At 56.2% G+C, this 18939-nt stretch overlaps 1 protein-coding gene across 1 annotated transcript in view; it reads right to left on the bottom strand.

Moving 5' to 3' along the window:
- The window catches only part of SORCS2 (sortilin related VPS10 domain containing receptor 2), a gene marked incomplete at its 5' end in the record, with an annotated part of 492994 nt that overhangs the window by 307839 nt on the left and 166216 nt on the right, over nucleotides 1–18939 (bottom strand). Inside the window, one exon of the mRNA XM_040237340.1 lies at nucleotides 7672–7739. Within this exon, the coding sequence (XP_040093274.1) occupies nucleotides 7672–7739 (68 nt within the window). The remainder of the gene's footprint in view (nucleotides 1–7671; nucleotides 7740–18939) is intronic.

Here is an 18939-nt window from a genome sequence, read left to right as displayed (position 1 = left end):
GGACAGAGGAGCCTGGCATGCTGCAGCCCACGGGGTCGCAAAGAGTCGGACACGACCGAGCGACGGAACAACAACAGCCCCTAACAAAAGGGGGGGGGTGCCACCAAGTCACTCAGAGAAAACCCGAGACCCCAGCACTCCCACTCCAGCATTTCCGAAGTTCCCCTACTAAAGTCCCGCCCAAGGCCCCACGTGGGGGTGGAAGGGCAGGGCCGGCACGGCCTCCACAGCGTCCACGCAGTGTGTGAACGGGGCCGCGGGCTGGGGTTACATGACAGCAGAGGGAAGCGGAGCGTGGAGCGTGAGCCAAAGCCCGCTTTCTCCCTGGCTCAGGACTCCCCCAGCCCCTCTCACGCCATCTGATGGCCTCGGGGCCAGTTCTGTGCTCCTGGCTCCCACCCTACCTGCTGGGATGGCCGCAGAGGCCTGAAGGGTCTTCCTGGTCCTGGCAGTGTTTCCCAAGGACCACATCACCATATGTCCATCCATGCAACCATCCATCATCTGTCGATCCGTCTCTCTGTCCTCCCAGGCATATGTTTATCTGTACCTCTGTCCCTCCCTCCATCCATCTATCCATCCATCTCTATATCCATCCACCCATCCACCCGCTTGTATAGTCATCCATCCAGCCACCCATCCACTCACCCACCCATCTATATATCCATCCACCCATCCACCCATCTGTATATCCATCCATCCATCCATCCATCCATCCACCCACCCATCCACCCTTCTGTATACCCATCCACCCATCCACTCATCTGCATACCCATCCATCCATCCCTCCATCCACTCATCTGCATACCCATCCATCCATCCCTCCATACACCCATACACCCAATGCCCAACATCACCTTCTGTACCAGATCTGATCTAGGTTCTGGGCATTGGGAGGTCATTGCAGTGGACCCTACTGGTCTCCATCCTCAACCTGTGTATGTTCTGGCGACCAGGGGTCGAAGGGGGCACCATACCATACAGGGGACAAGCCATACACAGGGACCCCCACCCTCCAAGGGAGCTGTGGTAAAGAGCGCCGGGGGCTGCGTTATGCTGAGCAGTGGGGCAGCTCCTTTGAGGAAAAGAGGTTTACGCTGAGATGAAACATCCACGAGTTGCTGGCACCTGAGGGTCAGCATCAAGGGCACAGCATGCAGCTTCTACAGAAGGGATGGACTACACACGACGGTCAAGGTTCAGCCAGCAGGCTGGGACGGGAGGCTGAGGAGGGAGGGTGAGAGTGGAAGAGGGCGTAGGGGGCGGGACGGGAGCCAGGGCACAGCGTCCCTGCAGGGGGTGGGGCTTGGGAGCCGGTCTGGGTGCCCTGGGAAGCCTGGCATGCTGAGCCTCACTCTTGTCAGCCCAGCCCCCGGCTACTCAAAGTGTGGCCCCTGGGGCAGCAGCCGGGCCTGCACCTGGATGCCTAGTGGGCACGCAGGGTGGGGAAGCCGGAGCACCCCTGCTCTGGAGCGGCCTTTCCTGGGGTTGCTCTCCCCTGGGGCACTTCTGAGAGATCCCCACACTGAGCCCACGTCTGCCAAGGCAGGGTGGTAGTTTTTAAGAGCTTTTCAAGTGACTTTTATGTACCTCCTGCTAAGGACTGGCCATCTACACATTGGCTGCTGCTCAGCTGTTGAGGGCTTGCGTCCACCTTGTTGGGAGCATTTATGAGGTCACCGAGCCCAGCTGGCCATTTGGGATCCAGCTTCGGAGACCCCAAACAGGCCTCTCAGGACCCCAGCCTGGGTGGCTGGCAGCAACCTGGGCTCTTGAGACTCTGGGCCCTGCAGCTTCCCAGAGATGCCCAGAGATGCAGGCACGGGCACTCTCCAGGGGGCTACGCACGGATCATTTTGTCCTGGCATTTGTATTTCCAGGACTGTCTGTCCTGACCTCAACGTTGTCACAGGTCTGTCGAGGAGGAAATACAAGCTGCACACCAGGGCTTCAGGTGCCCCGTGAGCGCTTATGTTCTTCTTGCTGCCCCTGCAGGCTTTGGCCCTGCCCACGGAGCTCCCCGGCCCGAGCTCGGCCAGGGCACCAGGATACACGAGTGTTGGCCGTGGCGGCCGCCAGGGTGAGCGGGCAGGACCAGACGTGGGCGTGTGTGCGTGCCATGAGCCTCAGGCCTCGCAAGGAGAGCGGTCTGGGGGGCAGCAGTGGGGCAAGCTGGGAAGGGCTGCTGGGACCACCAAGCATGCAGTGTCCGGAGGGGAGGGTGGCTGAGGAAACAGGGACACAGGGGGCCTCTGCGAGAGCCACCAGGGAGGCCGGATCCGGGCAGTGGCCGCGCAGCTTCATGGCGGATGTGTCCTGGGCTGAGCGGGGGCATCAGAAAAGTGTGTGTGCCTAGGCACTTCAGTCGTGTCCAGCCCTTTGCCACCCTACGGACTGTAGCCCACCAGGCCCCTCTGTCCATGGGATTCTCCAGGCAAGAACACTGGAGTGAGTTGCCGTGCCCTCCTCCAGGGGATCTTCCCCACCCAAGGACTGAACCCTTGTCTCTTAGTCTCCTGCACTGGCAGGCGGATTCTTTACTGCTAGCACTTCCGTTCACATCGAAACCCCCTGAGGCTGCGTGCGACCTTATTTGGAACGATGCCTTTGGAGATGTAATGAAGTTATAGAGCTCGAGATGAGCTCACCCTGGATCACCCGGGTGGGCCCCAAATCCAAATCCAAGTGTCCTTATAAGGAGCACACGGAGGAGTGACTTGGAGCAGGCCGCGTGAAGACAGAGGCAGAGACTGGAGAGACGTGACCGCTAGGAAGGACCCCGGCTCCCAGCCCTCAGTTTCCAGGAGCTGGAAGAGGCAGGAAGGCTCCTCCCCAGTGCCTCCAGGGGGAGGCTGGCCCTGCCGCTTCTCCATTTCAGACTCCAGGGCCGTAGGATGGTGGGAGAACATTCTTCTGGTTTTAAGCCCCTAGACTTTGGTCCTTTGCCCCAGCAGTCCAGGGACACTTGCAGAGATTGGACATGTAGGCCAGGGCAGGGTCAGCCGGCTCCTCTAGTTACCATTCACCTCCGGATGGTCCAGGACGGGAGGTGGACCAGCTCTATGCTTGTCCTACTCCCGAGGCCAATCAGCAGCTTTCTCGGGGGAAGGGCTCCCATGCTACCCCCGCCCCTCGGATGAGAGGTTGAGCAGAGAACAATGCTCACGCAGAAGGAAGGGGTAGAGGGCTGGATCCTCAAAACCAGCCAGGGAGACAGGGAGAGACATTCCCGCCATGTGGCCCACAAAAGGCAGGACAATTAAAACTGCATCCAGCTTAGATTTCAGAGAGTCATTTCCAGACTGTAAATACCACATCTGTCAGTAAAAATGTATTTATCGTGATTACGCAGGAGAATTCTTGGGAGTCTGGGTGCACATTCAATAAATGTGTCCTTAATAACCCCACTAAATATGTGTTTGCCAGACACCAGCACCCCGAACCACCCTCCACGTGTGCCCTTAACAGCAGACAGAGGCCGGGTGACATTCTGACCAAGGGCCGATGGCAGTCTCTCCTCTCCTAAACAAGCTTGCACAGTCTCAATACGGAGGATGTGAACGGGTGATGCTCACAAGAGAAAACGCGATTAAACCCAGAAACCACTCGCCCTCGCTAGGGGTATGGAAACGGCTCTGCCTCCCTCTGGGCCAACAGGTTAGCAAGTTCTAGAAAAGCTGTTGGCCCAAAGGTGAGCAGGAAGCAGGGCACTGCTCCACGTGGAGGGTTGCGTTCCTCCTGGAAAAGAATTCGGTGTTGCTGCATGCTAGCCATGAATCTGCTCAGACCATCTGGCTCAGAAATGGAAAGGAGAAGGGGACGACAGAGGATGAGAAGGCTGGATGGCATCACTGACTCGATGGACGTGAGTCTGAGTGAACTCTGGGAGTTGGTGATGGACACGGAGGCCTGGCGTGCTGCGATTCATGGGGTCGCAAAGAGTCGGACACGACTGAGCGACTGAAATGAAGACGCTTCCCAGGAAAGAAAGCAGAGAGGAAAGCACCATGCCGGAATGTCTCATGACCGCAGCAGGCCTAGGAGCTGTGTGTACGGCATGAAAGCGTTGGTTGCTCAGGCATGTCCGACTCTTTGCGACCCCATGGACTGCAGCCCACCAGGCTCCTCTGTCCACGGGATTCTCCAGGCGAGAATATACTGCAGTGGGTTGCCATGCTCTTCTCCAGGGGATCGTCCCAACAAAGAGATGGAGCCCAGGTCTCGTGCATTGCAGGGAGATTCTTTACCATCTGAGCCACAAGGGAGGCAGGGCTAGGAGTTAGAACAAATAAATCCCAGGGGTGAGTGTACAGCCATAAAAAATAATCACGTGGTCCGTGATACCGCACGGAAAAACGGGAAACTCCTTGCATGTGTGTGAGAGAGGTACGCAACTTGATTCTGTGTCTCACGGTACTGCAGTCTCAGCACAAGAGAGATGAGATAAACACAGAAATCAGGCCTGACAGGTGGGGATGTGTATGAACTTTCTGGAAATGACTGATGCTTCTGCATGTATTTTTAATAAAGGAGAGGAAACGTCTGAGTCTAGAGGCTGATGAGAAAAGAATGTGGAAAATTAAAATCTGTTGATTTGCTTCAGAGGAAAACTAAATTTAGACTGCGTGCTGTTCTGGGGACGGTTCATAGGCAGTCTCCCTCAGTCTTCACGATTTCCCATCCAGGGATGTTTCCACTTTACAGACAAGGAGCCAGAAGCTCTTGAGAGGAAAAAGAGCTCCCTGTGGAGACTCTCTGAAGTGGGTGGTTTGTCTTCCTTGAGACAGGTTGGGACTGGAAACCCTTTGCGGCAGAGCTTTCACCTGGACAAACGTCTCCTCGAGCAATAAAATATGAAGAGATATAAGGGACTAAAAACTGCTGCGTGCATGCACCGTTGGAGCAAATTCTGGACAAGATTCACAAAGACCAAAACCCCAGCTGCCACGTCTGAAACCATGTTGTTCTTTAGTCGCTCAGTCCTATCTAGACTCTTTGTGACTCCATGGACTGTAGCCCACCAGGCTCCTCTGTCCTGGAATTCTCTAGGCAAGAGTACTGGAGTGGGGTTGCCATTTCCTTCTCCAGGGGATTTTCCCAACCCAGGGATTGAACCCGCATCTCCTGCATTGCAGGTGGATTCTTTACTGCTGAGTCAACCAGGGAAGCCGTGTCTGAAAAGCCAGGAGTAAAAAGAGGTTTTCGGGAGCAAAACAGGGTACTGCACCTGACCTCTGCACTCAACATCACCCACAGGTGGGCAAACCACCTAAGCCAGCCCTCCTGCCCGACCCTCGGACACACCCCTGTCCTCACCCCATTAAGGAACCAGCTTGGCCCCCCACAGGGAGCAAGCAAAGAAACCTGTTACTTGATCTCACTCCCTCCTGCTGCAGCAGGGACCCCAGTAAAGCCTTGCCTGAATGTGCAGTCTGGCCTCTTGAATTCCGTCGCTAACTCATATCCCCATGGACTGCAGCCCACCAGGCTTCCCTGCCCTTTACTATCTCCCAGAGCTTGCTCAAATTCATGTCCGTTGAGTCGATGATGCCATCCAACCATATCATCCTCTGCTGCCCTCTTCTCCTCCTGTCTTCAGTCTTTCCCAGCATCAGGGTCTTTTCCAATGAGTTCTTCACATCAGGTGGCCAAAGTACTGGAGCTTCAGCTTCGGCATCAGTCCTTCCAGAGGTTAAGGAGGCCAGGAACGCTGTTTGGTAACAGCCTGGCTTCCCTACCTGTATATGAAGAATTCTGAGTCTTGAGGCCACACTGGAGGGCTAGCCAAGGTCGTTTCCACCCCCACGAAGCCCCCACGAAGCCTTGCCACAAATTTTAACTCCACCCAGCAACTCCGTGGAAAGCAGCACAATGACACCAGGAAGGACTGCGGGCTACTCAAGGCACACTCACAATAACCTCACCTCTTCTGTCCCGGCTTGTGTAGATGCTGCAGGAGCAGACAGAACCCGGCCCCCATACTCCAGGGGATTAACAAACATTCATGGAGACCTGGGCTGACAGGCAGGGGCTGCAGACTGAGTTAACTTAGTAGAAGGACTCTGCTTGGAGCTAGAGAGGACAAGTGACTCTCTCTACTTTGCAGCCAAGGGGACCTGTCCTTGGACCATCCACCTGGCAGGGGGGAACCCTCCAGGAGCCGGCCCTTCTCAAGGAGCCTGGCCCCAAAACCAGTCCCCAAATGCGGACCTTCAAAGGGCAAGCAATGAGATTTCACTGGAGCTTTAACGCTCACGCCACTCTCTGCTTTCATCCCAAACAATGAACAAACAGCCTTATCTACCCCCGGAGAGCATTTCTGAAAGCAGGCTCCTTGCTGGATGAGGTGCTTCAAGGCACGAGATTGAAACGTCCCAACACATAAAGAAGTGGGGGTCCTGGCTGCAAAGCATCTGTGGCAGGCTCCTTATCTTGAGGCTGGCGTGGAATTGGAAAGCAGGCTGGTGAGTCTGGGAGGCAAGTCTGGGGCTGAAAGGGGCAGGCTCAGAAAGGCACTTCTGCGGGAAAAGGGAAGGAAAACGCACAGCTGCCCACTCCCCACATTCGCAGCAGGGCGACCATGCCCGCACAAGGCCTCCCTGCTCCTCATCTGGCAAAGGACACAGCCAACTCAGGGCTCATTTCAGCAACTTTCAGGAGCATCACGGCAACGCCTCGGTGAGAACCAACTAGGAAGCAATCATGAGGCCCCTTCGCTAAAAGCAAAGCCAAAGGCCGACAGGAAATCAACTCAAGGTGGCGACATGCATGTCAGGAGTCCTGATCAGCAGGTTTCTGTGTTTTTAATAGATTTCAAGTAGAAAAAAGAAAGAATTAATTATTACTTGAGAAATATGTCTCGGAAAGCAAAACGGTTCAACACACAGAGAAAGTGCAAATGTCGAGTGATACGCCCAGGACACAGTGTCCTCGCCTGAGAGATGACTGAAGCCCCAGCCCAAGACGCTGGGACCCTTCCTTCCCCTTCCAGGGAGCTTGCATGCTAAGTCACTTCAGTCCCACTCTGTGCCTCCTCTGTCCATGGGATTCTCCAGGCAAGAACACGCTAGTGGCTTGCCATGCCGCAGACACAAATACAAAGCTGATCATAAGCCAAATGACATCTCAAGGCCTCCTCCTCACCCACCTCCCTGAAACCATCAAAGAGGCCGCCTAACTCTTGGACTGAATTCACATTTCACATAGACAGATAACGCCCATCGGCAGTGGTGGGTTCTTTATTTTCCAAGCTCTTGGACTGAGCCAGAGAGAAAGACCCCCGGACCGTGAGGCTAATCGGCGTGTCTGGGGGCACTCCGGGAGCTGTGTCGGAAGCTCAGAGCACAAGCAGAGGAAATTGTGCACTGACCTGAATTCACAAGGCAGCCCCCCTCCCCCCAGGGAGGACGACAGCAAGGGGAAAGGAGCACAGACACAAAGGGAAGAAAGCAAAGACGCCTTCCGATGCCTGTCTGTGCAGCAGCCCTGCGTGCGCCGCTGACGGGACTCCTAACTGGCCTTCACCTTCTCCTACATGCATTTTCCAGCGGAAGGGAAGTTGAGAGGCCACCAGCGTGAGGGGGCTGCTCCAGCCCGGCCCCAGGATCTCAGCCCCAGCTTGGAGACGCCAAGGTACAGGAGGAGATGAGGCCCGTCCTCGGGCTGACTTACCGCCACAGAGAACTTTCCAGAACCTTCCCCATGTCTGCGTGGTAATACTTGGTCAGGATCAAGATCACCTGTGATGGCAACAGAGATAAAGGCAGAGATCAGGGGCTTTCAGGGTTCTCAACAGGGCAGGGTATGATGACCCTCCCCTACCCAGGATGGGGTGGAGGGGGGCTCTTCCCATGAGCCCCAGCCGCCAAGCCCCAGAGCACTCAGACCCTATGCTGGTTTCTGCTCCAAAAAGTCGCTCTGCGCTTCACAATGACACTTGGAACATCCCACGCCCATGAGGTCCACCCAACAGTACCTGCCACTCAGCAGGAATCTCCCCAACTCAGCCCTGGACTGTGGCCCCAGGGAGCCGAGGAGGAGGTGGTCCCAGTGAGCAGAACATATCGGGTGAGGTTTTGTAAGAGGGGCTTTGTCCCCACCCGTGCCTTCGAGAACAAGAAAGCAGCCAGAAACAGCAGCTGGGGGCTGCAGGCAAGGATGGGGCAGCCCTGAAGTACATGCTGTCATTAAGGTTCCCCGGAGCAGAAGCCAACAGCAGAGCCGATGACAGCGGGTTGGGAAGGCGGGCGGGGACAGCTGGGACCTGGGGGGGCGTGGGGGCTGGGGAGGAGGCGGACACGAATCATCAAAGGCACACACGATTTTTGTTGTTGGTGCTAAACTGTTCACCACACACACTGGGCCTTAACTTAACAAAGCATCTTCATTACAGGCCTGTGCAGAAAACACGACTGTTTATAAAAATGAAAATAAATGCATGTAAGCAGCCAAAAGTTCCCCACCCGACCCCCCTCCCCAGAATGTATGAACAGCAAGGGAATGGGATTTCATTCACCTGCCGGGCGAGAAAGGGGCCCCCTCTCCCCAGTTACTTCACAAGCCTCTGCATTTCCACATACATCAAATTTCATTTCACTCACTGCCAGACCCTATTAGCGGCTCCTAACATCCCCGTTGCCATGGGAACCCCGGGAGGTGAAGCGGGACCAGCCCCCAGGGTCCCAGCAGAGTGGTCAGCCTGGTTAATTTGGGGTCACCGCACACCAAACCCAAGTTTGGTGCCTTCTGGCGAGCAGGACTTTTCTGCTGTCCATCTTGGGGGGCATAGTCACTGCCACAGTCTGGTTGATCTTTCCAGGGAAAATATAAGGAGGAGATGTCAAGTGAAATGGGACAGTGTGCATTTTAGAGGCAGCAATGATTAAAAAAAAAAAAAAAAAAAAACCCGAGGTCTTGTCAATGGAGGCGCAATCGGCCTGCCTTGCTTGGGAACAAAGCGATTTTCTCCTGCTGGGCTCTTGGGCTGCCCGAGTCAAGCAGGAATCCTCTGAAGATCGGGGAAGGCAGCAGAGTGACAGGCCCTGGACGTGCAGGAGACAAGCGTATTTTTAACCTATTGATTTATATTTTATCGTCTTGCTGTTCCCAGAGGGGATTTCAAGAAGCGGGAGCGTGACAGCTGGAAGGGACCTCAAAGTCTGTTTAATCTGGCCCCATCCAGGGCGGAATTGTCAACCTCGCGTCCTTGGAGAGCAGCTGCCATCTGGGCTCTTGCACACCTGGGCGGTGGGGAGCTCAGCCCCTGGCCTGGTGCTCGGACCCCTCTGTGCGCCGAGCTCAGTCTCCTGGTAACTTCTGCCCGTGTGGACTCTGTCCTGCCACAGTGGGCCATCACCAAGGGGCACCCCCTCCCACTCCCTCTGAGTGAGAATCCCAACTCATGCCCACCCCCTTCATTCTAAGCTCCGGCCTTTGCACAAGCTGGTCCTCATTGTGGGACCCTCTTCCTCTCACCCCACCCCCCACCTCTAATGCCTGGGTTAAATCCTACTCAGTATTCAGATCTCAGACTGACACCACCTCCAGGAAGTCCCCCAGGCTCCTCCCCTGGATTCACTGTCTCCTCCAAAGTCCTTCAGACCCTGCGCTTCCCATTCATCCAGCACAGCCCACAGGTCTGTCACCATCCTGAGTCATGAGCCCTTTGAGGGAGGTGGGGGCTGTGTCTTGTTTTATGTCCCAGTGCTGGGTTCAGAGCCTGCTGTAAAGCAAGCACTCAAACCGCTCATTGGCAGAAATATAGATGGCATTTCCCAAAGTGACGACGATGAAGGCGGTGAAGCCAGGCAGAGGAGATGCCCTGGCCGCCTGCTCACAAGCCACTCTTCCATCAAGAGCATACCACCCCTCTTCCTGCTGGGGCGTAGACTCACCTGCCAGGCACCACGCTGACCCACTAAGTAGGAGGAGAGTAGAGGTCCAAGGCCAGGACCCAGGTTGTGCCTGTCTCGGAGTGGACCCAAGGAACTGCCCAGCTGACCAGCCTGGCACCTGGGGAGAGCCGGACAGCCCCAGCTGACATCCCTGATTCTGCAGTTGGCAGTGGGAAGATCCCTCTGCTCTGGGGGCAGACCCTTCAAGCTCCATGTCCCTCAGTCTCTGGGTCTATCTCCAGTGTTCTTGCCTGGAGAATCCCGTGGATGGAGAAGCCTGGCACACTACAGTCCATGGGGTCCCAAACAGTCAAACACAACTGAGTAATTGAGCATGCACGCAGGCAAGCATTAGTCCCAGGGAAAAAAGAAAGAAAAGAAAAGTGTAGTCTCTCAGTCATGTCCAATCTTTGCAACCCCATGGACTACAGCCTGCCAGGTTCCTCCACCCATGGGATTCTCCAGGCAAGAACACTGGAGTGGGTTGCCATTCCCTTCTCCAGGGGATCTTCCCGACCCAGGGATCTCACTTTGGTCTTCTGCACTGCAGGCAGATGCTTTACTATCTGAGTCAACAGGGAATCCCAGTTCCTAGGGGAAGGGGCTGATCAAAACACAGAAGGGAGGCATTTTGATATCACTGACTGGAAAAAAAATAAAATCACCTGAACATTCACAGTGAATTGGAAACTGCACCAGTTTCATAAGAGATCCATATTCTGTTCTCAGGAGACCACCCTAGGGGCCCCAGAGGATTGTGGACGCAGCCTAATTCAATGTAAACAAGGCGCCCGACATCCTGTACAGATGGGACTTGGGTCCTGGTGAGGGCTCCGTGCGCTGGGCCAGAAGGCTGCCCTACAGTGGGTGCTAAAGAAGGGGATGTTGGGGTGACCTCCTGGAGGACACGGGGCTGTGGCCTTGGCCTGGCTAGGCCGTGTCTGCAGGACGGCAGCTTGCTGGCTGAACTTCCGGGAGGTCCGTGGGCACCTCCCTGCCTTGAGCCTTAGAGCTGCTTCGTGTCGCCTCGGCCTTTGGCCTCCCTGAGCCCAGCATCCCCCTCTGTCCGCGGGGATAATGTAGGACTCAGCCAATGCCTCACCCAACAGCAGAACTGTTCTTGGGCCCACGTCTCGAGGATGAAGATGTCCTCCTGGGCCAGCCCTGGTGGGCCCTGGTGCCTCACTCGCTCCCTGCACTTAGAAGGATGCCAGCCCAGGGAGGCACAGGCTGGACCAGGACAGACCGGAGAGACACGGGCAGGACGGGCTCACGACAGAGCTCTTTCCGGGCCCCGGGACACACTGCAGCGGGAACACGACAGCCGGCAGAGTCACGGCCCATCGCCCCGTGGCCCAGCACTCCCCCTTGGGGAGCTCTTCCATGGATGTCCCCGTGCACATGAACTGATGGTGTCCCGAGCGACTGCCCACAAGCCGTTTATAACAGCTGGAGACTGGAAGCTCCTGCAGACCCACCCACAGGCCTGGCCTGCTCGCCGGGACGCAGCTGCCCACAGGAACACGGGGCGGCGTCCAAGAGCAAAGACGTACCATGGAGACTGCAGAAAGGACCCCCACCCTGCCCCGCCAGGAGGCCAGCTCAGAGAGTGGAGCCGGGGAGGAGCAGTGGGTGTCCTTTCTATGTTCAAAACAGGAGAGGCAGGCCCCCTGAGCCGAACTCTGCAGCACGGTTTCAATGGTAGGTTTTCTGTTCCTTGAATTTTACCTCCATTAAAAAAGGGAGAGAGGATAAGGGTCGATACTCATTTCCGCTTAAAGACGCATGGTGACGCACTAGAGGGGGCAGAAGGGACTTTTTACAGGGTGGCCTTGGGGGAGGGGGAGGGCTTGCAGGGGGGAGGGGGTGATTTCCACTGGGGACCCTTTACTATCTGCAGCCCTCTGAACCATTGGCCTGTCAGCCACTCCACCTCCACACATCAGGGGCGTGTGTACACGTGTGTGTGTGTGTGTGTGTGTGTGAGCTCGGGCCGCGGGGCCACTGCAAGGCACCTCACCTCTGATGAACCCTCATACCTGGTCATAGTCTTTCTCCCTCTTACCTTCAAAACATGAAAAAAAAATGCTCATTTACATGCTGGTGGGGCTGGCGTACACGGCTGGCAAAGATCAGAGCCTGATGAAAGCTTTCAGCTGGTGCTTAATAATCGCTTCCAGTGAAGCACGCTGACAAACCCCTTTGTAATTGAGCCGGACTGCCTGGACCCTGAGGCAGTCCTGCTCCCTCGGGGGCAGAGAGGGGGTCGGACCAAGTGACGGAAAACCGAAGGAGGTCCTCACCTGGACGGTCCCCATCCCGCAACCAGACACGGATGTGAATCACCATACGGGGGCGGACGCGGACCCCTGCCCCCCAGAAGCACCAGGCTTCTCCCTGAAAGCTTGCACACAGGAGGCCAGGAGAGAATGCATGTTCTCACACTGTTTCCCCCAACAGCCCTGTAAATGGGCCCCTGGTTCCCACTTCGCATGGGAAGCGGAGGTGGGAGGGGCAGTGGCCACCCGCAGAGGCACACTCGGGAGATGGAACTAGAACCAGATCCGCTGGCCTGAGGCCGAGCCCATGGCTCCTTCTAGAACAGCCTCCTGGGGAGTTCTCACCAGCCCGAGCTGAAAAGGAAGGGGCTTCCTGCTGACCACAAGGCAGCCGGATGGCCCACTCCCTACCCCACAGGAAGGCCGTGGGCTCAGCAGTGGACGCCTTCGCCGAGATGCATCCTCCCGAAGAAGTCAACTCCGGTTAAGAGAAATCGATTCCACATTTATTTACCCGGGAGAGGAATCCTGTTTCTCTCTGCTAAAGGCCCGGGAGGGGAAGGGTGAAGATTCGTCAGGCTCAGAAAGACACGTGGTGGGTGCTGGTTCTCCAGAGTCAGGCCTTGGCAGAGCCCAGCGCTTCCCAGTAGACACCCCAGACTGCATGGGTGTCCTCATTCACTGCCGTGATCGCAGGAGGCTCACCCGCCCCGCCCTCTCTCCCTCCTCCATGAAGCCCTCCTGGACTCTCCATGTTGGGGAACTCCCCACATGCTCCAGGAGCCTCCCTGGAGGTTCTCACTCCCAACTGGGCCATTAAAGCACTTGTCAAGGCTGCCGATGGCACCAGACATTTTCTCCAGGAGAAACCTCTGCAGAGCAGAGAGCCTGGGTCCCCACCTACCATGCCCTCCCTCTGGGTTCAGTGCCTGGGGCCCCCTGGCTCCAGGCTCCTCTGCAGAGCCTGGAGGACTTCACAAGGGGACAATCATGTTCCCAGAGCCCGAGGGGTCTGGTCTGAATCCTGGTTCCACAACTGAGGAGCCTTGTGCTCCTGGGGGCTCGGTTTCCTCATCTGTGACATAGACAGTATGTCGGCTCCCAGGGCTGGAGCAGAGATGGAGGCTGGTGGGTCCACAGTGAGCTGGGTTAGGGCCAGGGTTAGAGCTGGGACTCAAGTTAGAGTTTGTGTGAGGTTTAGGGTGAGGGTTAGGTTTAAAGTTTGGGGCAAATGGGGCTCCAGCAAGCATCAGATTCAGGGCTGGGGTGGGACGGGAGGTGGCATGGGCCTTCTCTGTGAAACATTGTTTCGAATCTCACGGTCTGGGCAGCACGTGTTTAGTGATGCTCCTGAGAAGCACTGTGTGTGGCAGTGTAGGTGAGTTGCTATGATGTGAAAGTGAAAGTATTAGATACTCAGTCGCATCTGACTCTTTGAGACCCCCTGGACTGTAGCCCACCAGGCTCCTCTGTCCATGAAATCCTCCAGGCAAGAATACTGGAGAGGGAAGCCATTTCCTTCTCCAGGGGATCTTCCCAACCCAAGGATCAAACCTGGGTCTCCTGTTTTGCAGGCAGATTCTTTACCAACTGAGCCACCAGGGAAGCATTGTACGTGTTAATGTAGATGAGAAGGAAATATCTGTGAGAAGCTTGTTAAATAAATCAGTGAACAGCCAGACCCACCTACTCACCACCGTAGGCTCCTCTGCTGCCTCTGCACCCATCCTCCTTTATCCCCTGGCCCAGACCCCTGACCTCTCCACCTACTGGGTCAGCATAGCTGCCACCTCCTCCAGGAAGCCTTCTGGGATGTCTCCAGACTAGGCTGCCGATTTGATTACGTCAGATTTTCCGACAGTGGGCGAGTTCAAGCACGGTGTTTTGGGGCTGAGCCCCATCCCCTCACCATCTGCTCCGCCTTGAAGCCCAGCACCAGGGTGAGACCCATGGCAGGGGAAGGTACACAGCCTGTGGATGAACCTACGCTGCTGCGCCTTGCCCCTCCCTGCTGTAGTGTCATTTCCTCATCCACAATACTGGAGGGTAAAGGCCACAAGCCTCCCAGTGGCTGTGATGACAAAGCGTGGTGATAACATGGGTGAAGGGCCTGGCACCCCACTGACTCAGCCGAGGGGGCTGGCCAGTGGACTGTGCCTTGCCTCTTCAACAACGAAGGTGATACCCAGACCCTTGGTGATGCCTCGCCATGCTCTGAGACACCCAGCCCCAAATAGGGTCCCTTTCCGAGGTCACAGAGCTTTGACCCCATTCAGCCATTCTGTCTTGGTCACAGGAATAGAGATCAGAGGCCACCCAGCAAGTCCCAAGTAGGACCTCACTTCATCTCCCTGGTATCTGAGTGATCTCTCCTCCCTACCCCCACCCCCAAGCTTAGGTAAAGCAGGGAGAGAGCAGCTGGTGCTTCCAGGAGCAGAGGAGGTTGGAGGGGAGGTGGGCGGCCCTGGGAAGGGGTGATCACTGCTCTCTGTGGATGCAGAAGCCAGGTGACCCTACAGAAGCCCCTTGTTCAGAAGCTTCTGCCAAGACAACAAGGCAATCCAAGGACGGCCTTTTGGAGGCTTGGGGAGGGGGAGGGGGGTTTCGTGGGACTCTGGGTGGGAGGGCACTGGTTCCTCTCCCTCCTAGGAGGAAGGACACAGATGTACACAGAGGATGTTGGCCAAACAAGGCAGAGACGGCAGTTTGGATCTGGGCACCAGCTTCAACCCAAAGCAGGATTCTCTGCAAAGGAGGCTCAGGTTCCACTTTCCCGGTTCTGCCGGCTTGCAGAGCAATGTCATCAGAGGAAGCCAGGTGAAGCGAACATGGGTCTCGGCACTATTTCTGTAACTTATTGTCATTTTTAAATAATAAAAAGAGAGTGAGACTTGGGAGACACACCAGCCAGATGCATGCAGAAGTAAACAGACGGAGACTATGCAAGCTCCCACCTCCCCGCAACCTGAGGGCGCCTGGAGACACGGCTGAGCCTGCGGCCACCCTCCATCCCGCTCTCCAACCGCCCTGTGTTGGAGACCAAGGCCCATAAAAACGCCATCATAGCAGCAGCCACAGTGGGGTCCCTCAGCGTGATGGGCAGGCCCGGCCCAGGGGTCCCCAGCACGTGGGGACCAGCCAGGGCCGGGGATACAAGAAGTAAAAGGGGACGTCGGAGGCGAGGAAGCGAACAGCTCACAGGAGCCGTGGCCTTGAACCCGTGACCCCACCCACCAGCGGCCACAGCCCCTTCTCCCTGGGAGAGATAGCAAGAGGCAGGCGCCCCAGGGTAGGGGCCCTGGGGGGCTTCTCCAGGGCCCCGCGGTGTCCACACTGGCAGCTGAAGTGCAGTAGTCCGCCGAGGCACACTGTTCACCTGAACCCATTTCCCAACACAGCTGCCCGGGCCTCCTGGACAGCAGGTGTGATCTAGACTCGCTTCCAGCCGACAGAGCCCAGCACGGCAGCAGCAAGCGCACGGGACCAGGAAAACCTCCCCCTGATCATCACAGCGCATGAAAAGCAGACGGGTTTACTCTGCTGGGCCCCACGCTGAGCACTTCCTAGATGTCAGCTCGTTTAATCCTCCCAGGAGCCCTGGTTGCTGGGAACCACTCTGTCCCCATTTTCCAGGTACGCACGTGGGGGCACACCAGGGGAGGCTGCCCTGACTTGAGAACACAACCCTGAGGCCCCTGGGAGTCTGGCTGGAAGAAAGGCCCTTTGCCCAGTGCATCCTGGCTGAACTCGCCAGTGTGGGGCTGGAGGACACCAAAGCACGCTTCCTGCTGTAATTGAACTCCCATCCTGAGCTTTGGCCCCTGAAGGTGCCTGGTAAAGCAGGCCCAGAGCTATCCTGGAGCTAAAGAGCATAGCTGGCAGTGGAGCCCCGGGCTCACGGACCCCAGTGCTACCTGACAGCTGACAGATTCCCCCACTGATGGGCTTTCCTCAACCTTGGAGGGTCAGGCCCTGGGCACCAGGCTGGGCTCAGGGTCGGGGCACCCATCCCACCCTAGCCCACCGCGAGCCCACTGCAACCTGGCCAAGTCCCCAGTAGGCTCTCCACTGACTTTGCACTGGATGTTTTACGGTTCCAATTTCAGATCGCGGCATGTCAGTACTTCACCACTCCTCTGAGAGCCCTCGTCCAAACAAAAGGCTATATTAAGGCTGATTTATTTGTAATGCCTCAAAGCCACCACACAGACGGGCTGACCCCAGAGCATCCCGAGCCGGGGCCAGGTCTCCAGCCCCGCCTTTGTGGCAGCATTCGCCACGGTTCGGGAATGAATGAACAAGTGAACACACAGGTGGACGGCACATGTCAATCAGGCAGGACTGACAGCTGCCCACCTGGAAGAGACCCCGCCTACCTGAACAGGCCCCGCCCACTTCAACAGGCCCCGCCCCCTCACCCTTTCTCTTGATCCCACCTCGCTGCGCTCAGCCTTCAGCTTGCTGTTCCTAAGTGCCCATGTCCTGCCCCGTCCTCCTCTCCCTGCTGGGAACATCCTAACTCCTCCCAGGAGCTCCTCCAGGCACGTCTGTTTGGGAAGACTTCAGGCACCTTTTGCCCGCCTCCTGCTCTGAGCCACCACAGACCCAGGACGTGGTGGGTTAGATACAGCCCCCACAAAGGATGTCCCCCTGGAGCCTGTGGATGCATCTACCGCCAAGGAACCCCAAGAATGGCCAGCAGCCCCCAGAAGCTGGGGTTGGGGCCTGGGGCAGACTCAACAGCTTAGGAATGGACCAGTCCTGCCAACCCCTTGACTTTGCATTTCCAGTCTCCAGACCCTGGGAGAATAAATCTCTACTGTTTAATCACTCCGTTTGTGGTGTTTTGCTATGGCCACCCCAGGACACTGATCAGGCACCCCAGGCACTCGCCCATCTTCCAGATGGGGACACTGAGGCTCAACTTGTAGGAGGTAACGGCTGGGAATGGGCAGGGCTGGGATCTCCACCGGGGGCTGCCTGACTCCACAGTTAGGGACCCCTCCCACTGCTCCAGGTGCCCCTTCAAACAGAGAGCCAGTCCCAGACAGCAGGGGCCATTGGGAGGCTCTGCACAGCTGACCAGCTCCCTGGGGACCCCTGCTCACTCCCTGCCGCCAGTCCCCTTGGGAGGTGCTGGGCTCCCAGCTTGGGCTGGGCCTTAACAGAGAGCAAGTGAGCCCCTGCTCAACCCCTCCATCAATCAGCTGCCTTCACAGGCACGCAGCCCAGTGTTAAAAAAAAAAAAAAAAAAAAAGAGTTGAGAACTAAGCTTTGAAAGGATCCCTATAAATCAAAATCAGTCAGCAGAAAATAAATGGAGGAGCATTACTGATCTGTGGAAAACGGCGTTTTTACATCAAATCTGTTTGAGGGATAAAGTGTATTTTAATAGATGGGTCTTCATCGACGTTTCCACCTCAGCTGTCCTTTAAAAATATTATTTACCCTCCGTTGTTCATGACCTGATTGAATTTTAATTTCACCCATCCCTCCTTTTTAACAGTCACTCGAAGTAAAGTTTTTAATGAAATTGTAGGACTTTTTTTTCCCCCTCCTGGCCGTCACTCTTCAAAATGATGCTCAGCGTTTCTACTACCTGGAAGAGCTGGCGTTTTTCAGATCTATTTATGGTAATAAAGGATAATTGGAGAAACTGTGATGTTGCTGGGCCACCTTCTCTCAACATAAAATGCGCCCGGGGAATCTCTTGGAGGGGGGTGGAAATTGCTGATACTGGTTCTAAAACAGAAAGCCCTCCCCAGGCTCCCATGCCCGCCGCCTCCCCACCCCAACCCGTGTGCTGTCAGAAAACTGCACGTTCCTTACTTCCAAGGATTCCTCTTTGGAGAAGATGCTGTCATATCAAAACAGAGGAGCTCAGAACAAAGGAAGTGCGGGTGATGGGGTAGTGAAGACTTTGGCTGCATCCAGCCTGGAAGGCTAAGATTTTGGGGGGCACAGCAGCCCCTGAGTGGGTCTCTTGACCTCACGGAGTCCAGTCAGGCAGGTCACCCAGAAAGACCCATCCCTCAGGAGTGTCAGGAAAGCAGGGAGGCTGGTGGATCAGCTACCAGCTTGGAAAGAACCCACCAGTGCTCCTCTGAGACCTGCAAAGAGGAATTTATTTCCCAAGAAAGCCAGTGGGAGAGACCAACGACGGATTCTCTCCCTGTTTCCAGAATCGGCTCCTCTCAGCCATCTGTGGGTGCAAAATGACTTCTGGGGGTCTCAGGCATTTGGGCCTCTGCGGGCCACTTCCTCCATAAAGATATTAACACTTCTATTTTGCAGCTGCATTGGTGTTAAAAAAAAAAGAATATATTCCTATTATATATTGAAATGTTTCTGTGACCTAAAACTTTATTTCTTCTTTTTCTGATTTTAAAGGACAGTAAGACACTTTTGTGGGTCTCTAAATGGGTCATGGGCCCTGGTACGGAGCCCCGTAGGTGCAGGAGACCCCTGCCGGCCCCCCACCTCTGCTGTCCGGCTGCAGCACGTCCCCCAGCCCCCCTCACCTGCTGGGTTCTCAAGTGCAGGCGGGTCGGCAATGCATGCCCCCTCAGCTGGGAGGAGAGCGGCTGTCACCTCTCCTCTGGAAGGGGGCCCTGCTGAGAATCTCAGCAAACCTATGAACATACACGTGCATCAGCACCATTTTCTGCTCCATTCCAGGCTTTACAGACCAGCCTGGGACCCAGTATGGGGCTTCCCTGATGGCTCAGCTGATAAAGAATCCGCCTGCCATGCAGGAGACCCCGGTT

The sequence above is a fragment of the Oryx dammah genome, unplaced genomic scaffold, assembly GCF_014754425.2.
Source record: "Oryx dammah isolate SB20612 unplaced genomic scaffold, SCBI_Odam_1.1 HiC_scaffold_3, whole genome shotgun sequence".
Taxonomy (NCBI): Eukaryota; Metazoa; Chordata; class Mammalia; order Artiodactyla; family Bovidae; genus Oryx; species Oryx dammah.
Note: the sequence above shows the minus strand (reverse complement) of the source record. Positions and strands in the feature narration are given on the sequence as shown.